Source organism: Corvus moneduloides, chromosome 6, assembly GCF_009650955.1.
Source record: "Corvus moneduloides isolate bCorMon1 chromosome 6, bCorMon1.pri, whole genome shotgun sequence".
Lineage (NCBI taxonomy): Eukaryota > Metazoa > Chordata > Aves > Passeriformes > Corvidae > Corvus > Corvus moneduloides.
The window spans coordinates 14544055-14564010 of record NC_045481.1 but is presented as its reverse complement, the minus strand read 5'-3'; the positions used below and the strand labels follow the sequence as shown (position 1 = coordinate 14564010).

The following is a 19956-nucleotide window of genomic DNA, read 5'->3' as shown; positions in this document are numbered from 1 at the left end:
TGAATTTAATTGCAAGCCATACAGCAGTTGAAAAACATTAAAGTTAGCTACAAAAAACCAGACCATCCTCTATGAAATGCCTGTGGCTGTGTTTCCATTGCTGTTATAAGGTTACAGCACTGTATTGCCACAGGCCAGCTGTTCTCCCCCACCTGCCAAAGCACAAAGAGGCAGTCTCCACAGGGTACACTGCAACCTCTCAATTTTAAGCTCTACTGTAAGAAATCATGAAGCATATTAAAAAGGCTTCCTAGCGCAAATAAAAGTTGGCTTAGAAAAGAAGCCAAGAGAAATTAACGAGTGGAATTTTCTGTCTGCTACCAAATTTTGCTTCAACCCTAAACTGCTAAGTTATGAATTGGTGAATATATGTATCTTACACAAATAGGAATGCCAGGAACTGATAGTTGAGTCATCTAATTTTAAGTATCCAGAGATGGAAAAATCAGCAAAAGTTCTGTACAATATAACAGATTAATTATGCCCCAATTCAGATGTCAGCTTTCAACATTACTTTATCCAAACTTCTGATACTATCAAATTAGCTTTTCTTACTGCTCTTCCATAAACTCCTGGCAAACTGCAGGCTTTCAAGCTTGAAGAAAAAGGCTTCTACAATGAAAACACCAAGATGTTCAAAATCAGCGATTACTTTCAGTAGAATTAGGCCTATGGCATTTGTTAAAAAAGAATCATGTCAGTTATTGCAAAGGTGAGACAAATAAAAGGCCTTTGGATTTCCAGTCTCACATTCTGGGGAAAGCCTGTTCTTTTGGCATGCAGGCAGCACACCTGCATGTGATGTACAAACAGGTGTTTGGAAAATTATTTCCTAAGAAAGGTGGGACTAATAGAATCCAGGGAAGCAGGGCAAAGGCAAGAAAATACAAGCCATAGCTATCATCCAACAGGAAACATGTAAGAGTAAAGCTGTATTCTGAGCCTGATATTTTTCCAGCAATTAGAAGCAAACAACAGCTGGAGAGAAAGGAGTTGCTGTACAGTCATTTTTCTTTTTCAAATCTGTTTTTTACATGATTTTTAGCATTGGCTGACATTTTCATTAACAAATTAACAGAAAATAAACCACAGGAAGGAAGCATGAAAAAAACTGGCAAGCCAGGTGCAAAAAAGGAACTGAAACTTGATCACTGGATTTGAAAACAGCCAATAGGTGAAGCAGTGAGCACATCATGAGGACATCCGAGCTGGAGACAGAAGCCAGGCCCAAAAGGAGGCAGGATGAAGGAGCAGGAGGCGGTTAAGGTACACACAGGAAGAAAGACACTTGTTAATCTTTAGAATGATGAATTTCCAAAGTCTGAGTTGAAAGAATCTCTTAACATGACTTTTTGCCTGTTACAGACCTCCTCTAAAGCCCACAGAAGTAAATGGGCTTCAGTTCAGGCCATATCACATCACCACAAATCTCCAGACCTTAAAACTTGTTATCTCTGCCATGAATGTTCCCCCTTTGCCAAACTACCACTCTTCTACTCGAGTTCCTGTGTTTCTTGTGTGTTTTTTGAGACTGCACATATCAAAGTTTCCCAGACAAAACAAAAGAGTGAAAATAATTTAAGGTCAGAAAAATAAAACTATAGACCAAAATAGAATGCTTCAGGTTTTTATGACTGACATGCATGTCTAGCAACCATCCATCACTCCATGAACAGCCTCTGTATTATGCCAGAGGCAAAATCCATCCTCCAACAAACCCCAGTTAAGGAAAAAGGCTGAAGACATCACTGTAAACTACCTCATCATCCATATAAGCCTGCAACTTTTTTTGTTAAAACTTCAGAAGAGGCAGGCCAAATACAAGTAGACACACAAAAGGAGAGACTTTGGGGTAAATAACAATGGGAAAGATTTTTGCCATTTAAATTAAGGAACAGATTACTTGGAATTAAAGGTAGTAAAAGTATAGAAATAGTTTTTCAATATTAGTCATAGAAATATCACCACTCCCTCCAATCATGAATGGTACAAATGGGATAAACAGGAGTGTTTCCTTCTCTGAGATTACAAGACCTAGATAACATCTAATGAAACTGAAGTTAATGAATGTGAAATCACTGTAAGAGAGCAGTGACAATCTACAACAGGATCTCTGTGAGAAGAGTTATACAACAGATTAAATAAAACCAGGAAAAAATGAGAACTTTTACCTTTTCATTAAACAGATCATAAAGGGGATCTGTAAACCCTCCTATCATCAGGGTTTATGGAAAAGGAAAAAGCTATTACTCTAGAACACTCATTACCAGGACACTGCAATCTTTCTCTATCAGTGCCAGAGTCCTGGAGGAAATGGAATGCTAACGTGATCTGATTCTCTTATACTGTGTGCTGCTGGTCTGCAAATTGCTATGGTAATTGCAAGCAGCAACCAAATTGTTCCAGGCTTGAAGAGAGTGTAAACATTTTAACCTGCCAAACCTGCTGCTAGTGTTCCAAATCAATCTGAACAGCTTGGAAGCCTGTGATATCAAATTCCCATCCTCTTTTTCTACATCTGTAAACATTTTACAGATGGAAAAATTAGAAAGAATACTGATGTGAACCCCTCCATACAGGCCCAATCCTCCAACAAGCAGGGGCAGCTGACTATTTCCTAATGGAAAACTCTTGAGTTTACAGCAATAACTGCTGTAACAATGGCAGCAGTGAGAGCCACCTCTGAATTCCATCGCTGTTCCCTTACCTCAGTCTCTCTCAGTCTGGCTTCTAGGGCAGATCGAGGTCCTTTGGTGTTGTCATTGATCCTCAGTCTCTCTTGGATGGCCTTCATCCAAGCTTCTGCATTCTCCACGCTACTGTCAAATTCATCCTGTAGCTGCTGAGTCATCGCATTGGAAGAAGCTGAAAAGATAGGAAACAGAGGTAAGCAGATTTTGGGTAAGACCTAAACAGAAATGAAAAGCAATATAAAGGAGCAAGGGAGAAAAGCTAATGATATTGTGGCTTTCCTTTTGAACAATAATACCAAAACCTGCAGCATTGCTGTTCAGTTGGGCACAGAGAACACATGCACAGCAGCTTTCCCAAATGAAAATATACCAGGAAACAAAAAGAAGGTGGAGAACTGTGGGAGGCTCCATTACAGTAAACATTCAATTCAAAGCTTTTAAATTAGGTTAATTTGGTGTTTGTGGTGTATTCCAGATTAGCTACACCAAACACAAACACTTCCTGTTTCTTCCCAGAGCCATGTCAATATAAAACGCTCCCAATGCCCTTCTGGGCTCATGTGCTGACACCAGATAATGAAGTATTTTGGCACATGCTTAACTTAGAGGTTTATAAACTGCTTTTGTAGAGGTGTTAAAGCTGCTGAGAGCTGGATCAGATGCTTAGGCCCTCAGTTAACCTCTGCATGGTCTCAGCAGAAGAAGTTATCTGAATGCACATGCAGTGAGCCTGGGATACACAGACAACAGGAATTGGCCAGCAACTTCTGAGACAAACCACAAACAAGCCTTCATAGGGGAATATCAACACTGGTGGATGTCTTCTTTTGCCATCTCTTTTATTCCCTAACAGGCTCCAAGTTTTTAATTTTCCTCTCCCTCTCTCTTGTTGCCCATTCCCAATCAGCAAGAAGGTATGATGGTTGGTTGCTCTTTTGAGATCTGTTTAGAGCACAAGCTCTTCACTGCCCAGACAGCCTCCTTTGTTCCTGTACAATAGAGCAGAGCCATCCTAGGCTCACCACTAGGACTGCTGGACTAAACTTGACTAATAAGGATGAGCCATAACAAAGCGCCCTGTAGGTCAGCTCCACTGAAGTGAACAGAACAAGAGCCACTGACATTCAATGGGTTTGGGTCACATCCTACAACTACTACCAGCCAAGCAGCCAGTGTCTCGTGGAAAATAAAACATTCTTCCTCTTTGTTATTCATCACTGAAATATTTTTTCGGCACAAAGTTTGAGACTTAATTACTGAACCCAAGTTCATTGTGCAGAATTCAGTTCCACAGCAGCCCCACAGTCCCACAGAACGATTCATGTGGAAGAAAGCGCTCAGTGCCAGAGGCAGAACACGGCTCCTGGTGAAGCTGGACCAATGCTGTTTTGCAACCACCAGAGCTCTCAGTAGCTCAATCTTTTCAAGGGAGAGCCATCCTTCTGCTCACAAGCAGAAAGCTCCTCACCATCCTGCCAATGTTCCTTTCCATGAGGTAAAAGGATTCATGCAATATTAGAGGTCCTTCCCTGCAGCTCCCAGTGTATTTTCTTCCACATTAGACCAGATTAGACAAGATGTCCCCATTCACAACAGTCTGAATTGCTGCTTGCCAGCCATCAGCAGGCTTTCTACTCAACAGATCCCAGACCAGAACGAAAGAACTGCACTGCAGAGCAGCTACTGCACTACCCATGGAGACAGATGACAGGGTCAGACATCCATGTGCAGAGCAGCAGAGCTGCATCTGCATGAAAGAGCAATGAGACCTCTCCCTAAGTGAGACCTGTCAGACAGGACAGAATCTAAGGCTGTAGCTCTCAGAACTTGAGAGCAGCTTTAAAAAGAGTGACCTCACCTTGAAAAGATTTAAAAAGTAAACCAGGATGTACTGGATTTAATAAGGGTGGTGTGGCACAGGGTAGCTACTCCCTCTCTCAAATATAAAAAATATGACAGGCTATATAATTAAAGCTAAAATCACTGACTTACATCACGAGAGTCCTAAAGATGAAGCCAGCTAATGGAGGAATGTTATTCTTAGTGGATTGCTAAGATAGCTGTGTCCTTCTCCAACTATGACTGGTTCAGAACTGACATTATGAACTACAATAATCCAATTCTCTGAAAAGAGTACATGTTTCATTGCAGCTGAAAAATAACTCATTTTCGCATTAACATTTCTCATTATATCTCTCAGTTGTAGAGAGACTGTCCCCTAAAACTCCCCTTGTTACATACATACATTTCTAGGCAAACAGTTTCTGAATGCTCATGTATGAGCTGTGGTGAACCCAAGTTATGGTATTGTGAAACAAAAACTCACAGTGCATTTGCTGGATAGACACTGACGAGAAGTGGCATTCATTTCCTAGGAGAGGTTTCTATTCCTGGCAACATCCATATCATATTTAAAATTGGCTTCACTACTCCAGCCATGGAGTAGCCAATAAAGAACATAATGTTATTCTAGTCCTAATTTTTACAAAAAGTTGAGGGCAATCTAACATGGGTAAGACTAATACAAAAAAACCTCACAATTACACAGCTCCCCCCATCCCACATACAGTCAATCCATGTAAGGAGTCAACACAGGAAACCACAAAAAAAGTTATTTCAATATTAAGATCACCAGCTTGCAAAGGAAGAGAAACACTTTTCTACTCCAACTGAAGACATAAAACATCACTGACTGATTTTGACGAAGCAGTTCCTGTATCTAGGACCACAAAGATTATTAAATTTAGCATGGACTCAATGCCCAGGTGGATTTCATAGTATTTACAACCTCCAATACCTGACATGGATTTGGGCCGCCTTTTGAGACCTCCTGCCCTCTCTCCACACAGGGCAGCCAGATGCTGGCTGAAGCAATCAGCGACAGCGCCAGCTTTTGTTCTGGAACCCTTCCCAGTCACTAACAGCATGACTGATACCTGCAAAGTAAAAGTATGATTTCTGACTTACTGTCTGCTTGGGAGGAAGAACAACTGCTGAATATTTGAGATAGGGCAAGATCTGTAACTCCTTTCCTAAGTCTTCTAAAGTTGGGATTAACGATTAGAGGATAAAAGTTAACCAATCAACAGCATTCACCCCATTTCTGTTGCATCATTGGAACTAAATGACTGAGCAATACTGCTGGACATGAAATTGAGCAATACTTCTGGACCCTGATCTGTACAAAAAGGGCAAAGGAGACATAGCAGCTCCTGGAACAGACCTAAGCTGTAGAGCTGTGCAAAGCTATCATCCACACACCAACCTGTAATAGCAGCAGGCCATTAGGGCCACCTGTACGGTGGTGCAACAGCTCCTGTGCCAGGCTCAGTCTCTGGGACCCACTGTGCCAGGGAAAGTCTTCCCTTAGTCACTGGTGCAATCCTCTGAGCAATTTGTACAAAATTGTTTTCATCACAGTTATTTTCAAATGCATCCAGCTGTTCAAAACTGCTTTTCATTTAATGCCATTTGAATCAGTGTATTAATTCATACTGTGGAAAGCGCATTTACACTCTAGAAATCACTTTGCATCTCTATACATGTCACTAAATGAGGGCAATAACTATGCATAAGAAATTCTGGCACAGATAATGAGATGCTGAGCAAAACCAAGTTTTATTTGTCCAGATGCAGTAACAGTTTCTTGGTAGAGGTAACAAAGAAGCATATTTCAGGGCGCTGAACAGAACTGACCCAGGACAGCTCCTGCAATATATCCACAGGTTATAAAAACCACATTTTAGGAACAGGAAAATGTAAGACAGATTAGGTGCAGAAACCTGTAGCTGAAACTCTCCCACAACACTAGTCTTCCTACCTTCTCTGAATCACCCTCCATGATCCCCAAAACACAGCTTGGCAGTGTCCGGGTAGGCACATGTGTTTCAGTGCCACAGAGGGATGATGCCTCAGCCCTTTCCCAGCTGCTCTGCCAGACTCACTGCACACCCACAGCACAACCAGGGCTTGCACTGGTTTGTCTGAGGCTCAGTTACATGCATGGGATATCTGCACCTTTGGAAGAGGAAAAGGTGAACACCTGACACAGCACACACTTGTCAGCATCACTCCTCTCCCGCTCTCTCATTCAGGCACAAAACCATTAGCAAGGAGGGAAGTCAGAGAACGGCAGCCTATCACCTCTTCCCAAAATCCTGGAGAAGAGGCAGCTGGAAGGATGCTGGGGAACACATATGCTGTACCCCCAGCTTGCCCACAGGCTGAATACCCCAACATGAACTAATGAGATCCAAAGCAACAGCAAGATGGGTTTTGCTTTTAAAATCTGTTCCATTTGTGTTGGGCTGGGCTGAAGAGATGCAGAGGCAGCTTTGTTTCAGCTGTGGTCTTGGAGCCATCTTGCTGAAAGAGCAGATAAATGAATTAGCAAACTGCTCTGCATCATAGCTCTGGGAGCCACTGCGTGGACATGTCTGGGTTTCCATGGCAGACCCTGACACAGACACAGGCAGAAGTCATCCGTCATGCGACCCACGTGGCACTCGCAGGGCCAAATTTCTCTGAGCAGTTCTTCCCTAAGTACAGCCACTGCAGGAGCCTAATAACTAATCTAACTAACTAACTAACTACATCTAATAACTCTTCTGAGACACTCCAAGATTTATTTATTTAATATTTGTAATACACTACTGAGAGCTTTTAAAGTTATTTTCCAAGTCCAGTGTCTTTTTCTTAGGATTATCCTATTATTTTGCAATGTTTCCTAACATACTGTTTTCTCTCTGCCAGTCATACTGGGGTTCGGTTTTTTGTTTCTCTTCTTTTTTTAATTTAAATCTCTTAAAACGTTTCTTACAACCACTCCCATTTTACACATTCTTTTAAACCCTACATTCATAGGACACAGGCTTTTAAATGATTTCAATATGTCTTGGATTCTTATATTCACGTACTACTTGACTAGTTTCCAGAACCCAGTTCTTACAAAAATAAAAGTACAAAAATGCTCCAGGAAAATTCAAACCACTCACCATTAGGGAGACTATTTTCCAATTATTGAAATACTTCAAACTTTTCACAACCCTTTTCACTTGGTTCTGGTATTGAATGTGGAAAAAAAAAAAAGATTTTTAAAAAGCCCACTGAACTGTATCAAATTTTAGACAAATGTATGAGTGTGGAAGCAATTTTGGTTCTGGAAATTGTATCTGGGATAATTTAGTAACTTTTCAGCTTCCCTAGATACTATAAAGAGAGCTCTGAGGAGGCACAGAGCTGGGAGCTCTGACTGTCTGCTTTAGATCGGAGCAGAGGTCAGGAGCTGGCACAGACCACAGAGGCACAGAGCACTGACCCTTGTCTTTCCAAAATTGAATATTCCAGGAGGAGCTACTGTGAACTTTGAATCCAACCAGCCTTACCAGCCTTCCTGAAAGCCTCCATGATAGCAGCTGCACCTATGCACAACCCAGTTAAACTGCTCGAGTAGGTGCAGAAGCTCTCAAGGTTTCAAATACAAGGTGTAGCTATTTCCAGCATAATGTTTTAGAAACTCAAAACATTAATCCTATCACCTTGGCCATTTTCCAACACAGTCCTCTCCTGTGTTACTGGCAGTCAATGTTTATGACAGTCAGCAATTGTTTGTTCTAGTTAATGAGCTAGAGTATGAATAGGGTTTTCTGGAATAAACACATCCATATCCTTGTTACAAGCATCCCCTTCAACTAAGGAATGCAGCATTCTGAGTACATACTGCACTCATCTATATCCTAAGCACTTCCTCTCCCTTACAAAACAATCCACAGGAAACCTATGGCACACGCAAGGCATTCTGCCACAACATGATCACACCTGACAATATTCTCTTTGTTACCAAAAAAAACTAAAAGCAGACACATGTTCTGTGCAGGCTAACTCTCAAAAAAATGCGTGATTTTTTTCAGCCGTTTGTTTAAAAATTAATTTCAGACTTTAGTGAGAGCCAGCACAAGTGGGATATCTTTTTGTTTCCTAAGACTGCTGGGGACAACATATAATTCCCAGGTCTAAAAAGCCATTTCCTTAAAAAAGGGATTGAAATTTAAAAACAGCTTTATATCCAAATGCAATCAATAGCATACAAGTGAGGCAGAATGGGGTCCCGGGGCCATCTTCCCTTCTAGGGAATGATAATCAATAGATCTGGTCACAGCATTTTTATTTTTTTATTTCAATCTTCAAGTCATTTGGAAGTAAAAAGAGTGAGGACTCTTAATTACAAATGTCTCCCCATTCCATATACTCCACACACAAACTTCTGCATTTCCAGGTCACTCTAGGAGACGGGTTGGTCTACCATGATTCCATTAGATAAGTAAAATGCAGGGCTTAGTTCTGGGCTAGAATTTTTTTTACCATCAAGGAGACAGAGTATCTGTATTAGCTGTCTGGTTTAGATTTTGATTCTCTATCCCCACACTATTGAGGTATAAACAATCTTCAGAGCATTTCAGTCAGCCCTCCTGGGAAGTAAGACTATCCTATCCCTTTTACAGATGACAGCTTGGGTTCAAAGGCACTTTGTTTCTTGCTTCTAAGCAATAAGAAAATGCTTGAAAGGACAAGAACAAAGTTGAAGATTCTGTTAGTAAATGCTGCAGAGGGTGATTTTCAGCCTTTTCTAATCTGTACCACTTCAATTGTCTCTGCTGAGATGCAGATATCTTTTTAGTGACTTCAAACTGACAAGAGCCTTCATTTTCCTCATTACCATCCACAGACACTTTAGTCTGGGAAATCACAGGTTAAACACCTCTGCTCTACAACTTCAGCAGAGATTCCTCAGGTGCAGAGAATCTGATGGGGAAATTACCCCTGAAAGAGATCAGGTGTGTTTACCACAAACTACATCTTGAGCAGCTGGGCACAAGTTCCCAAGTAGGTTTAGTTTCAGCTTTTGTCAGCTCCCCGAGTTTTACCATCAGTCAGCTAATGAAAAAGCCCTGCAAGCCAACAGCATTAGTTTCATGGTCTCTGGAGACTAGAATTTATGTATTTAATTATCTCCCACTTGTCCTCCACAGACTGTATGATCCCTCAGTACTGGGTGCCAGTCACAGCACTGATATACTGAGAAATAAACCTCTGTGGTATCTGCCCCTTGGCTAGAGATCAGTGAACAATTCAGAGTGAATAACATATCTGATAAATCATTCCTCTTTTGCTGGTCATATTATTGTGTACAGACAGCCTCATTTTCTCAAGGGTGTGGTTATCCCTAACTATTTGCCAAATACACTTTGCAAATCAGTTTTGCTCTGCAGACTATTCCCAAGAAATTCTTCTTGGCAATCCTTAATACTCTTAAGCTGTGCTGCTTAGCTTTGGTTTGGCATCACAACCCTAATGAGAAATTGCCCATCTTCCATGGCTAGCTGGGAACAGCTCTGCTTGTTTGTATGCAGTTTGTCACATGGTAGCTCCCAAGGGCCAGTGCCATAATCAGGACTCTGGAGCGCTAAGCCACATACAATGAGTGTGCCGTCACAGCACCCTCAGTGAGCAGAAGTGCCCTACAGTTACAAGGATAACACCTCTGTCCCAAAGAGATTACAGAGGACACTTCAGAAGGGGTTTGGCAATGAAAGCAAGGCATCAGTGTGTACTCAGGGACATGGAGTGATGGAAGGAAGAAAGGGCTGTCAGAGCCTTCAGCTGCATTGCCACTGCTCTGTGAAAGCGGCAGTGTTTCCACCACCCATGTCCTCCGCCCACCCCTTGGAATCAGAGATACTTAGAAAGAGATCCTCAAGCCCAGCTGGAACACATGGCCTCAGCACGGGCTGGATCTCACACCAGGAGAGGGGATTCACTGCACTGAACCACACACTGTTTGTGGGACACCCTGAGGTAGGAGCCCTGTGATTCCCCAGGGAGTCAGTGTGTGAGAGGGGCACTTCCAAGCAAGGAACCATACCAGAAGTGGGATAATTCACCTCCTTCAGGAATCCCATGTTCTCAAGAGGCCTACAGTTGTAATATGAGTGCTCAAGGGTACAGGATGTCAATCTGTCTCCAAGTCTATATTCTTTCCTATTCCACATCACTGTTTCCACATTTGGATCTAAGGAGTTTTCACATGTGCAATTTTTTCCCTTACAAGATCAGTGTTAAAATCTTATTTGACTATCATTTAACTATTTCACCTCTGAGTGATAGTGTGTAACTTGGAGTGCTAAGCACATGGCTTTTAAAGTAATAAATCTTTAAAATTAAGTATATACTGGGAATATTTCTTAGAAACAAGGTCACTTGCAAGTACTTTATAAGTATGCTCTAAGGGCACAGGTCTTTGTCCCATTTAGAACAGCTGAAGGACTAACTCTACAAAACAAGATTTCTCAGATATGTCTTTCAAAACATTATCAGTTCAGTTATGCTAATGATATATTTATATGGTGAAAGTGAGACTTATGGAATTGAGAAAAGAGTAGCAAGTAGGACAATACTAATTTTAGATACCAAAGCTGTTGATTAAGAGTTATTTTCTTGGGATCAAAGCATATGGCTATGGAAAAATTAGCAGATTTTAATTTGCATGGAACAGAAAGATCTGTTTATATAAAGAAAGATAAAAATGACCCCTGAAAAAGATGAACACTTGAAATGCTGTCAAGAACATACAGGAGGCTGTACCTAAACAGTAAATAGCTATACCTAAACAGTCAGCACTCTGTACATAATTAAAAGTAATATTTGCATTAATCTGATAATGCCAGGCTTTATATTGCAAAACAGCACTGGTTTGTGTTCAGACAAACCCACAGGCAAACAAGGCCTGCCTATGTCTCAAACAAAATACACTATTGGAACAGTCAGCAACCTCATCCCCAAGCTCAGAAACAAAGCAGACCACTGCAAAATGGTGGTTATAAATTAATATTGAGTGGTTGAGAACATTTTTGGAATTGAATAAAACAGGCTGCTTTCTTGTGACTCATTTTTGCCTGAAGTATTGCAGTTTCCACATCTTCGTCACCCTCCCAAGTGTGTGCTGGCCAGGCACTGTGGGTTAAGGAGCACGGCCACCTCTGGTTTCAGCTGCACAGACCCCTCCAGCAGGCTGGGAACAGCCCAGCACTGCCAGACTCCGGCACTCTGATCGCTCAGGACTTCACAACAGCGATGAAAAACGCCTTTTTAGCAGTCTTTTTAGTCTGAGCAGGGACTGAAGTCCTATAGTCTATAAACCCAGAGGGGATCTGAACCTCCTCCTACTGAGACTCATCAAACCTAAAGCAAAGAGTAAAACGGCGGCAGAGCCCAGCAGTGAGCTGCGTTTGTCAGCAGTCATCCTCCAGTGAGGAGGACCAGAGAGTTATTTAAAGCTGTGATCACAGATAATTACCGTGCTGAGCAGCATGAGAGAAGCCAATGCTTTTTCTTCTCACTCTTACGTCCTCCTCTAGCAACTGCCTTTTAGTAATGGAGTGCTACAAGAAACCAAAGCTCTTTTTTTCCCCGGAAACGTCTGAGGAGATCAGGCAGCCCTGTTCTATTCGAACCCCAAGGGGGCCTCAGGGCGTGCTGCTTCTCAGCAAGTATGAAAATGCCACCCTAAATATTATGGGACATATCCCTGGGGCTGCTGGGGAGCTAACACAGAGATACATTTACAGCAACAGGGGTCCATATCAGCCAAGGAATTGTACACACACACTGGCAGACGTGTCATAGCACTACCTATTCTCAAACACTTGAAAAAGGAAAAGGTATAAAGCTATAGATTTGTTTAACCCAAGTAACACATAATTCTTCTACAAGGAGTAATAGACATCATGGCACAAACTCAACTTTGGTCTAAAAGAAATAAAAATAATTCCCCACTAGTCTCCAAAACCATCTTCTAAAAATAACACAAACACTTGCTGTATTTTATAGGCATTTCATATTGCTGAAATTTTTCTCCACTATTTCCCTTTCAATTTACAGATCAGGGCTCAGCAGGTACCTTGAAAAAGGTTGATTCATAAAACAGGAGAAGCCAGTTATCCTCCTGAAGAAAAATGTGTTTGACTCTAATTGCTGAACCACCACAGAGCAGAGCGTTCGATGACCTTGTCTGGGTTCAATGAGCACAATGCAAGCAACAGTGTTTGTGCAAACTATACTCCCTACTTAAAAAAAATAATTCTGAATTTCTTTAATCCCCTTTTTTACCTTCTGCATACCTCCAGGTCATGTTTCAACAGTTATATATGCAACCTTAAACCCACACTTCAGGGAAGGGATCTCAGCAGTCCCAGTTCAGCAAACATTTTGGGGCTGTAAAAGCTGATAGCATGTCTTGAGTGCCAGCCACACTCCCGGCTCCCAACAGACACTCTCTCTCTATTAACTTCACCCACTGTCACTTATCTCCAGCCCTTCTGGTGCACACCACAGTAGGGATATTTTGGCTTCCTTTCTCCTGCCTTACATGAAGGAGTTCCCCATCCTGGCCTGCTGCTCACAAAACAATTTATCAGGCCTTATTTCATTGCACTGGGCCCTCACCCTTGGGCCCTCCCATCCTTTCCCCTAGCACCCTGTGGTGCTGGCACCAGGCAGGAGGGGAGGTGTGGGGCTGCTCCAGAGAAAAGCACGCGAATGGGCTCATCTTGGCGTCCTTCACCAGCTGGGTGCTGCCAGAACCCTCACTCATGGCTCTCCTGCAGCAGGCCACTGACTTCTATTTCCCCTTTCACTAGAATTCAAATACTTGAAATTTCAAGACACTTGATATCTTTAACACTTCCATGTCTCTGGAAAATTTCATGCAAAGCAGAAAATTAGTGCAAAAGTTCTTAGGAGCCAAAAGATACAGACACACTGCCGGTCCAACCATCTCACTACATTATGAAATAAAAGTAATGTTGTAAAAACCTTACCAAAATCCTGGGAAATCTGGTAAAAAGGGTAGGTAAAAGTCTGCAGTGATTCCATCAAAGTTCCCCGGGGGTTTGCCAGCATGGCAACCACAATCCAGCCTGGCGTCCACTGGGAGTTAGAACAGCAATTTGGCACAGTTGGCAGCACGAGCAAGTCTGGCACAAAGAGAAACCAGTGGCTTCCTCCTTACTAATGCAGGAGGAAGCACAGAACTTCCTCTCTGCCTCCTCCCATGCAGCGGGAGTGAAAGAGGAGATGACAATCCAAAGATTTATCAGTGCAGAAAAAAAAATAAAAAAAAAGAAAGAAGAGAAACCCAGAGCAGGGCATGTTGCCACTGTTTAAAATGTAGGTGAGATTTAAATAGCAGTAATCCCCTGAAACTATCTAGTTCAGGTCATCAACTAACAAGCTGGTTAATACCTGTAAGGATTAATGCTTGAAATTATTATGCCTGACAGATGTTTGCTGAATGGGAATTAGTCAAGAATACAGGGGATGAAGACCAGCAAGAAGTAGAAGTGCAGACAGGTACGTTAGAGCTGAGATTTTAGAAATCATTAACTCATGCTCTAACATAATAGTAATTTTCCTTTATCTTCCACTTCGTTTTTTACTCCCAAGGTCTCTAGCAGGAGATTCCCTTCACAGACTGACACACTCATCTAGATTCTGCTCTCAGTTACAATCGTGCAAGACAAAAAGGAGGTTAGCTGATATTTTCAGGAAATACCTCTGCTGCATAATTTGGCTGAATGGAATACACTTTGTAGACACTAGCTGTCTCTTATGACGGAGCACATGAGGAATTCTTCCTTCCTAATTCCCCAAAACTATTAGAAAATATAAAGCAGCATTCTCTGTTGATTAATTAAGATCCTGCTGGGTACATCTGCTTTTAGACATTCAATAAAACACACACTGGTTTGGTCTACCCACCCCACTGCCATTTGCATCATCCTAATGGTGTAGATCTAATACACTCCAGGACCAAAACAGGTGCCACTTACTCAAGCTGGTGTAAATCCAAAACAAGTCCATAAGGCCAACAATCTCTCTACTTTTCCAGTTGCCGTGTGTCATAACTTACACTACACTGAACAGCATTTCTAGAATTACAACAAAAATATGGAGGAGAGGTGGAGAAATCAGGGAAAACAAAATATGAGGGGGAAAGTTGGTTCAAATTCTACCTCCAAATTAGAAGCTACAGATACAAACAGGGATAAAACTATGAGTCTCTGCACCCATTTCGGAATCAGGCAGCAAAAGGGAAGAGCATGGGGAAAAACTGAAGAGAAGAACAAAGATGGATGAAAATCTAGGTGAAAGAACAACACTGGAATAGAAAATGTTGATCAAGGTAACCCTGTGAAGTTGCTAATACAGAGAATTAACTGAAGACCAGAAGCCCCAGTGAGGCTGTGACCCCCATGTGACCTCAGCACAGCCAACCAAACACAGAATTCAACCAGAATTTTGCCATCAATGGTGAAAAAAACCCCAAGGGACAGAAGAGGAGGAACATCTTAAGAGTTAGCAATGCTGATGGTACCTCTAGAGAGGGAACTGAAATACCAGCTATTTTCCAACTGTCTTGTTAGCCTTTTGCTAACATGAATAATCCTTAGAACTATATGAATATCTCAAAACACATCACGATAAGAACATCTCAAAACACATCAGCCTGCAGACTAAACTATACCATGGCTGGGGATGTAAACTGGATATTGGACCTGAAAGTCAGATCTGAAAGTCAGATCAGGGTTATTCTAAAACTGTGTTGTTTGAATGGGGGAGTTTTAAATGCCTGTAAGTGATCCCCTTCATCACGTTTCCCTTGTTCTCTCTCTCTTGTGGTGTATCCATAGTCACTGCAAATTTGCCACAGTCCTGCTAAAAAAATTAAATAAATAATTTTTAAAAAGCACTGAAACTAGTAGTATTGAGGAAGCAGAGCATATGTGGCTAACGTCAGCTATGCACAGCAGCTTCTAAAACAAGGTAAGAATCAGTCTCTTTGGATAACTAATCTAGAAGGCAAAGGATCTCCCCTGGTGAGTACAGACAACCACAAGCTACAGGCAGCAATGAGGGGATCAAACTAATAGTGAAAAATGCAGCATTCCCCACAAAACTTTCTGTAAGTTAGTATCACAACATATTTAAAATATATAAATACCACATTACCACTTGGGCATAATTCCTTTTAGAGCAAACTTGATTTTATATTTTTCCATAGTTTTAAAGGAAACCAGGTTCAGCAAAATATTCCAGATGTTCCCACAACATCTGACCTGCCATTCTCTTCTTTCCCATACAAAGAAGTCCATTTCCAGTTTCAGCAAGGGATGAAAGAGTGTTTTTTCTGGCCAACTATTATTTCTGTTATGGCACTGGAAAGCATTTGAATGGCCCCTTCTTTGGGCTGACATGTCTATGCTCAAACATGGATTCAGTTACATCTGGAACTGTGGTAACATCTGTTGTAGCTGTAACTCTTGTAACATCTGCTGGATGATCTTAGATTACCTGGCAGCCATGGGCACTGCAAAGGAAACATTTCTGCAAAGCCAGTGCAGCCCAAGGAGTTAAATGACTACACTGCCCCACTGATTAACCTACTGTAAGTGATACTCTGGGCAGACTGGCCTCATTGCCCACTAATTGTCTGCATCTTCAAGCAGCCAGTGATGTATTTGTCCACTAACTGCTCAGGAGACAGATGTCATCACTGCAGCAGGGTTGCAAGGGTTATAAATTATAAAGTGTTGTCTCAGCTCTGACAAAGAGCTATGAAACCCCTCAGATATGACACAGAGCAGCAGGATAAAAATTTCTCTTCAACCATGGCAACTGTGTTATATATTCTTACTACTCTGCAGAAGCTTGGGTCCTGGGTGTAAACCAGCCCTACACCATGCTGCAGGGAGTGAACAGGCATCCCCAGTTCAGAGGGTACTGCTGAAGCAGAAGAGAACAGAATATGGATACAAACAAAATATGGATATAGACAGAGGGGACACACATAGGAGCACTGAGGCAGTATTAGCATGAAAAGCCACAGGCAGAGCAGCAGCTGCCTAACCATGGCCAAATCTCATAGGCATTGCAGCAAAAACATTTTAAGGAGGAATCTGAGTGAAGGTCATGGCATGGCTATGAGAAGGATTACGTGTGAGGACAAGACTGGGAGGAAAAGCATGAAAGAGCCCAAGAAAGTCTGCTGAGCATTGGTGGAGGTTGGTATCACAGGCAGGCCAGAGGTGGAAGCTGCTCTCTCATTTACACAGGAAAGGCAGCCTGGGGCTGTATGGGAATCAACATTTCCATTTTCTGGGGAAGATCATATTTCTAACTATATTTTAGTTGTGAATTAAAATAACATTGGATAAAGGGACTGTCTATGCAATTCCTACTCACCAAGGAATCTGGTTTGGAATTGCTGTGAAAGGACTTTTCAGAAAAGAAACACCCATCAAGAAATCAGGTTGTCCTAAGTACTGGGCTTGGAGGTACTGGCAAGGATAGCACAGACAGGTGTCAAGCTCTTGATCTCTCTTTCTGGTTTTACACAGTTTCACCCTGTGTAAATAAGGAATCATTATGCAGAACCTAATCATTATGCACAGCCTAATGATTCAAGTGTCCCACCTGGCAAGCTGAGCATCTTAAAGGTCTGGCTTAGGTCATCATTATGCTCTGTTCCATTCAGCATGGAAAAACAAAAAAAAAAAGGATTTTGATTTACCAGTTAGCATGAAAAAAACAAAAACAACCCACACACCAAACCAAACTGAGAAATGTCAGATCTGATCTGAGCAAGACTAAAAGAATCAAGAAGTGGGTTAGCTGGCGATATAGTTGCTTAACTGAGAAAAACACCTATTTGCAAATCCCCAAACTAAGGTGTAACCTGCTAGTAGCAAGAACAGGACTTCACAAATACCAGTGATAGCTGACATAGGAAGGGCGCTACAGAAAACAATTCCCTGCGGAGCACTGAAGCACATCCAGGTAGATTGCTCAGCACTGACTAACCACAACTATTCAACAACAAAAGGACTTTAAAAAAAAAAAAGGGCTGTGACATTTTAAGTATTGGGATTAAACATGTTGATGTAATTACTTATAAAAATGTTTTTTATAAACACCTTCAGCTCTTTCATCAGACAGCAAATACTATTTCACTATTTCACAGACCAGAATGACAGCACCAGCTCTCCTCCATCATGAGGTATTCACAGAATAGCTGAGCTTGGAAGGGACCACTGGAGTTCATCTAATCCAATCTCCCTGCTCAGCTCGGGTCCCCTAGTAAAGAATGTTACTCAGGACTGTGTCCAGATGGTTTTTTGTATCTCCAGAGGAGACTCCACAGCCTCTCTGGGCAACCTGTATTATCACAATATGCAATAGCTGGACAAGCAAACACCTGAGGGGAGAAATAAAATAACATTGAAGATGAAAATACCTTTAGGGTTGCTGGTAGCTCCATCCCAGACAGGAACTTGTCTTGTAGAAAAAAACCAAACTAACCAATCAAAAGAACATCCTCCCAAAACAAGCAAGCAAACAAGAAAAACAACCCAAAGAAGCTTGAAATCTTTTCCTGTTTGTTAGGCTGCAGACACTTTCTATGGATTGGCATTTCACACCAACAGCACAACTAATGGAGTCAGCAGGTTTATAATCTGAGAATACAAAGGAAAATCCCAGGGTCTGGTAAAGCCAGGGGCAATACTGTCACAGAGCCAAGATTTCTACCTTGACTCCTGTGGACTTAAAAGACAAGGTAACAAGTAAATTCTTCCTTGGGTGCTCTCTTAATCTTGAGATCTAAATTAAGGCACGTCTGTGGTGTCTACTGAGCCAGTGTTATTAGCCAGTGTTAAAGTCTTATACTTCACACAAAGCCTGTGCTTACCCTGCTGCACCTACAGACCAATTCTGCTGACTTACGTAAGAAACATCACCTACATTTGCCAACTGCTGTCATCTGCCATTCATACAAACACTACCAAAGACTCAAGTGCTCATGCAAAGACTCTTGCATTAAGAGAAATCAGTCATCTAAGCTAAAGGAAATATACAGCCTGGGGAAGAACTGACAGCTTCAATGATTTCTTTTATTTGGTCACAGAAACTTTAAGGCAGGGGTGTATTTTCTCACATGCTGACTTGAAAATGCAGTGGGTACATCAGAGCTTGTACACTTTTCACCTTCAGCTCCTCTGAACTTCTTCAGGCTGCACCAACAATGGGGTACAGAGCCTGGATAAAGACCAGCTGTTGCATCTCTCAAACTGCTCCTCAGTCAGAGACAACACATGTTTTTGTGATACAATTGCCTCATTATAATGGCAGGAAAATAACACAAGCATGTAATGCTTTAAATCACATATCACTTCTATGTGAGGTGGAGAGAAAACACAGCCAAAAGTACCCCCTACACTTTTTTCACAGTTTAATTTATTATTGCTGTTGTGTCAGTCCAGATGAGTGAGTAGGCGAGTCAGTGTGTGAGATAATCTTTTAGGGTGAAAACTCCAATCTTGGTTTTTAAATAAAACCAAGTACCCAGATCCACCGTGGGTGGTTTACTCTGTTGCACCTGTGACACCCTCCCACGTGGTACCTGCAACACAGCTGCCACACACATCAAGTGTACCCTATGAGATAAGATGTTAGTGTCCCATTTCACAGATGAAGACACTGGTGCTCTCAGCAGCATCTGTGACAGACCCCACACATAAAGCATCTGACATCACTGGTCCCATTTCAAACCTCTGACTGTACACGCTCCTTCAAGATCACAGGGCAAACTTGTGGAAGCAAAGGCGCATTAGACTGGATGTCAGGAAGCCCTTCCTGCCTGACAGGGTGGTCAAACACTGCAGTAGGCTTCTTAGAGAGGCGGCCAATGCCCCAAGCCTGTCAGTGTTTGAGGCGTGCAGTGCCCTTAATAATGTGCTTTAACTTTTGCTCAGCCTTGAAGTGGTCAGGCAGGTGGACCAGGTGATTGTTGTAGGTCCCTTCTACTCTTATTGTTATTATAATCATTATCAACCACAACGGGAGCAGCATGTCACCTTATGTAAAGTGTGTCTAGGATTCCCTGGTGACAGGCACTGTATCTACTACGTATAACAGCACAAGCTATCCCACGTGGGCCTCTCACTCAGCTTGTGCTCCCAAGTATTCCTGTCACGTTTCTCAAAAGGCTTTCTGCATAGCACAACTGTAACAGCAGTTATTTCGCCTTTCAACACCACTAAATAAACACTAATCAAGAACAAAACAAGCAAGCCACAGCTTGATACCTGAGTTCAAATCAAATTACAACCTTCTGGTTCTCCCTGTTTCCTGCTATCTCTTAATTTCTTCC

General features: G+C 41.9%; 1 protein-coding gene across 4 annotated transcripts in view; it reads right to left on the bottom strand.

The window, feature by feature from the left end:
* The window catches only part of SYNE3 (spectrin repeat containing nuclear envelope family member 3), a 65543-nt gene that overhangs the window by 41025 nt on the left and 4562 nt on the right, over positions 1-19956 (bottom strand). For 3 of the 4 annotated variants that reach the window (XM_032110758.1, XM_032110757.1, XM_032110755.1), the window contains exon 2: positions 2708-2865. In XM_032110758.1, coding sequence (XP_031966649.1) covers positions 2708-2851 — 144 coding nt within the window. In that variant the 5' untranslated portion in view covers positions 2852-2865. Of the gene's footprint in view, positions 1-2707; positions 2866-13567; positions 13733-19956 lie in introns of those variants that run through there. The other variant, XM_032110756.1, reaches the window with a different exon arrangement.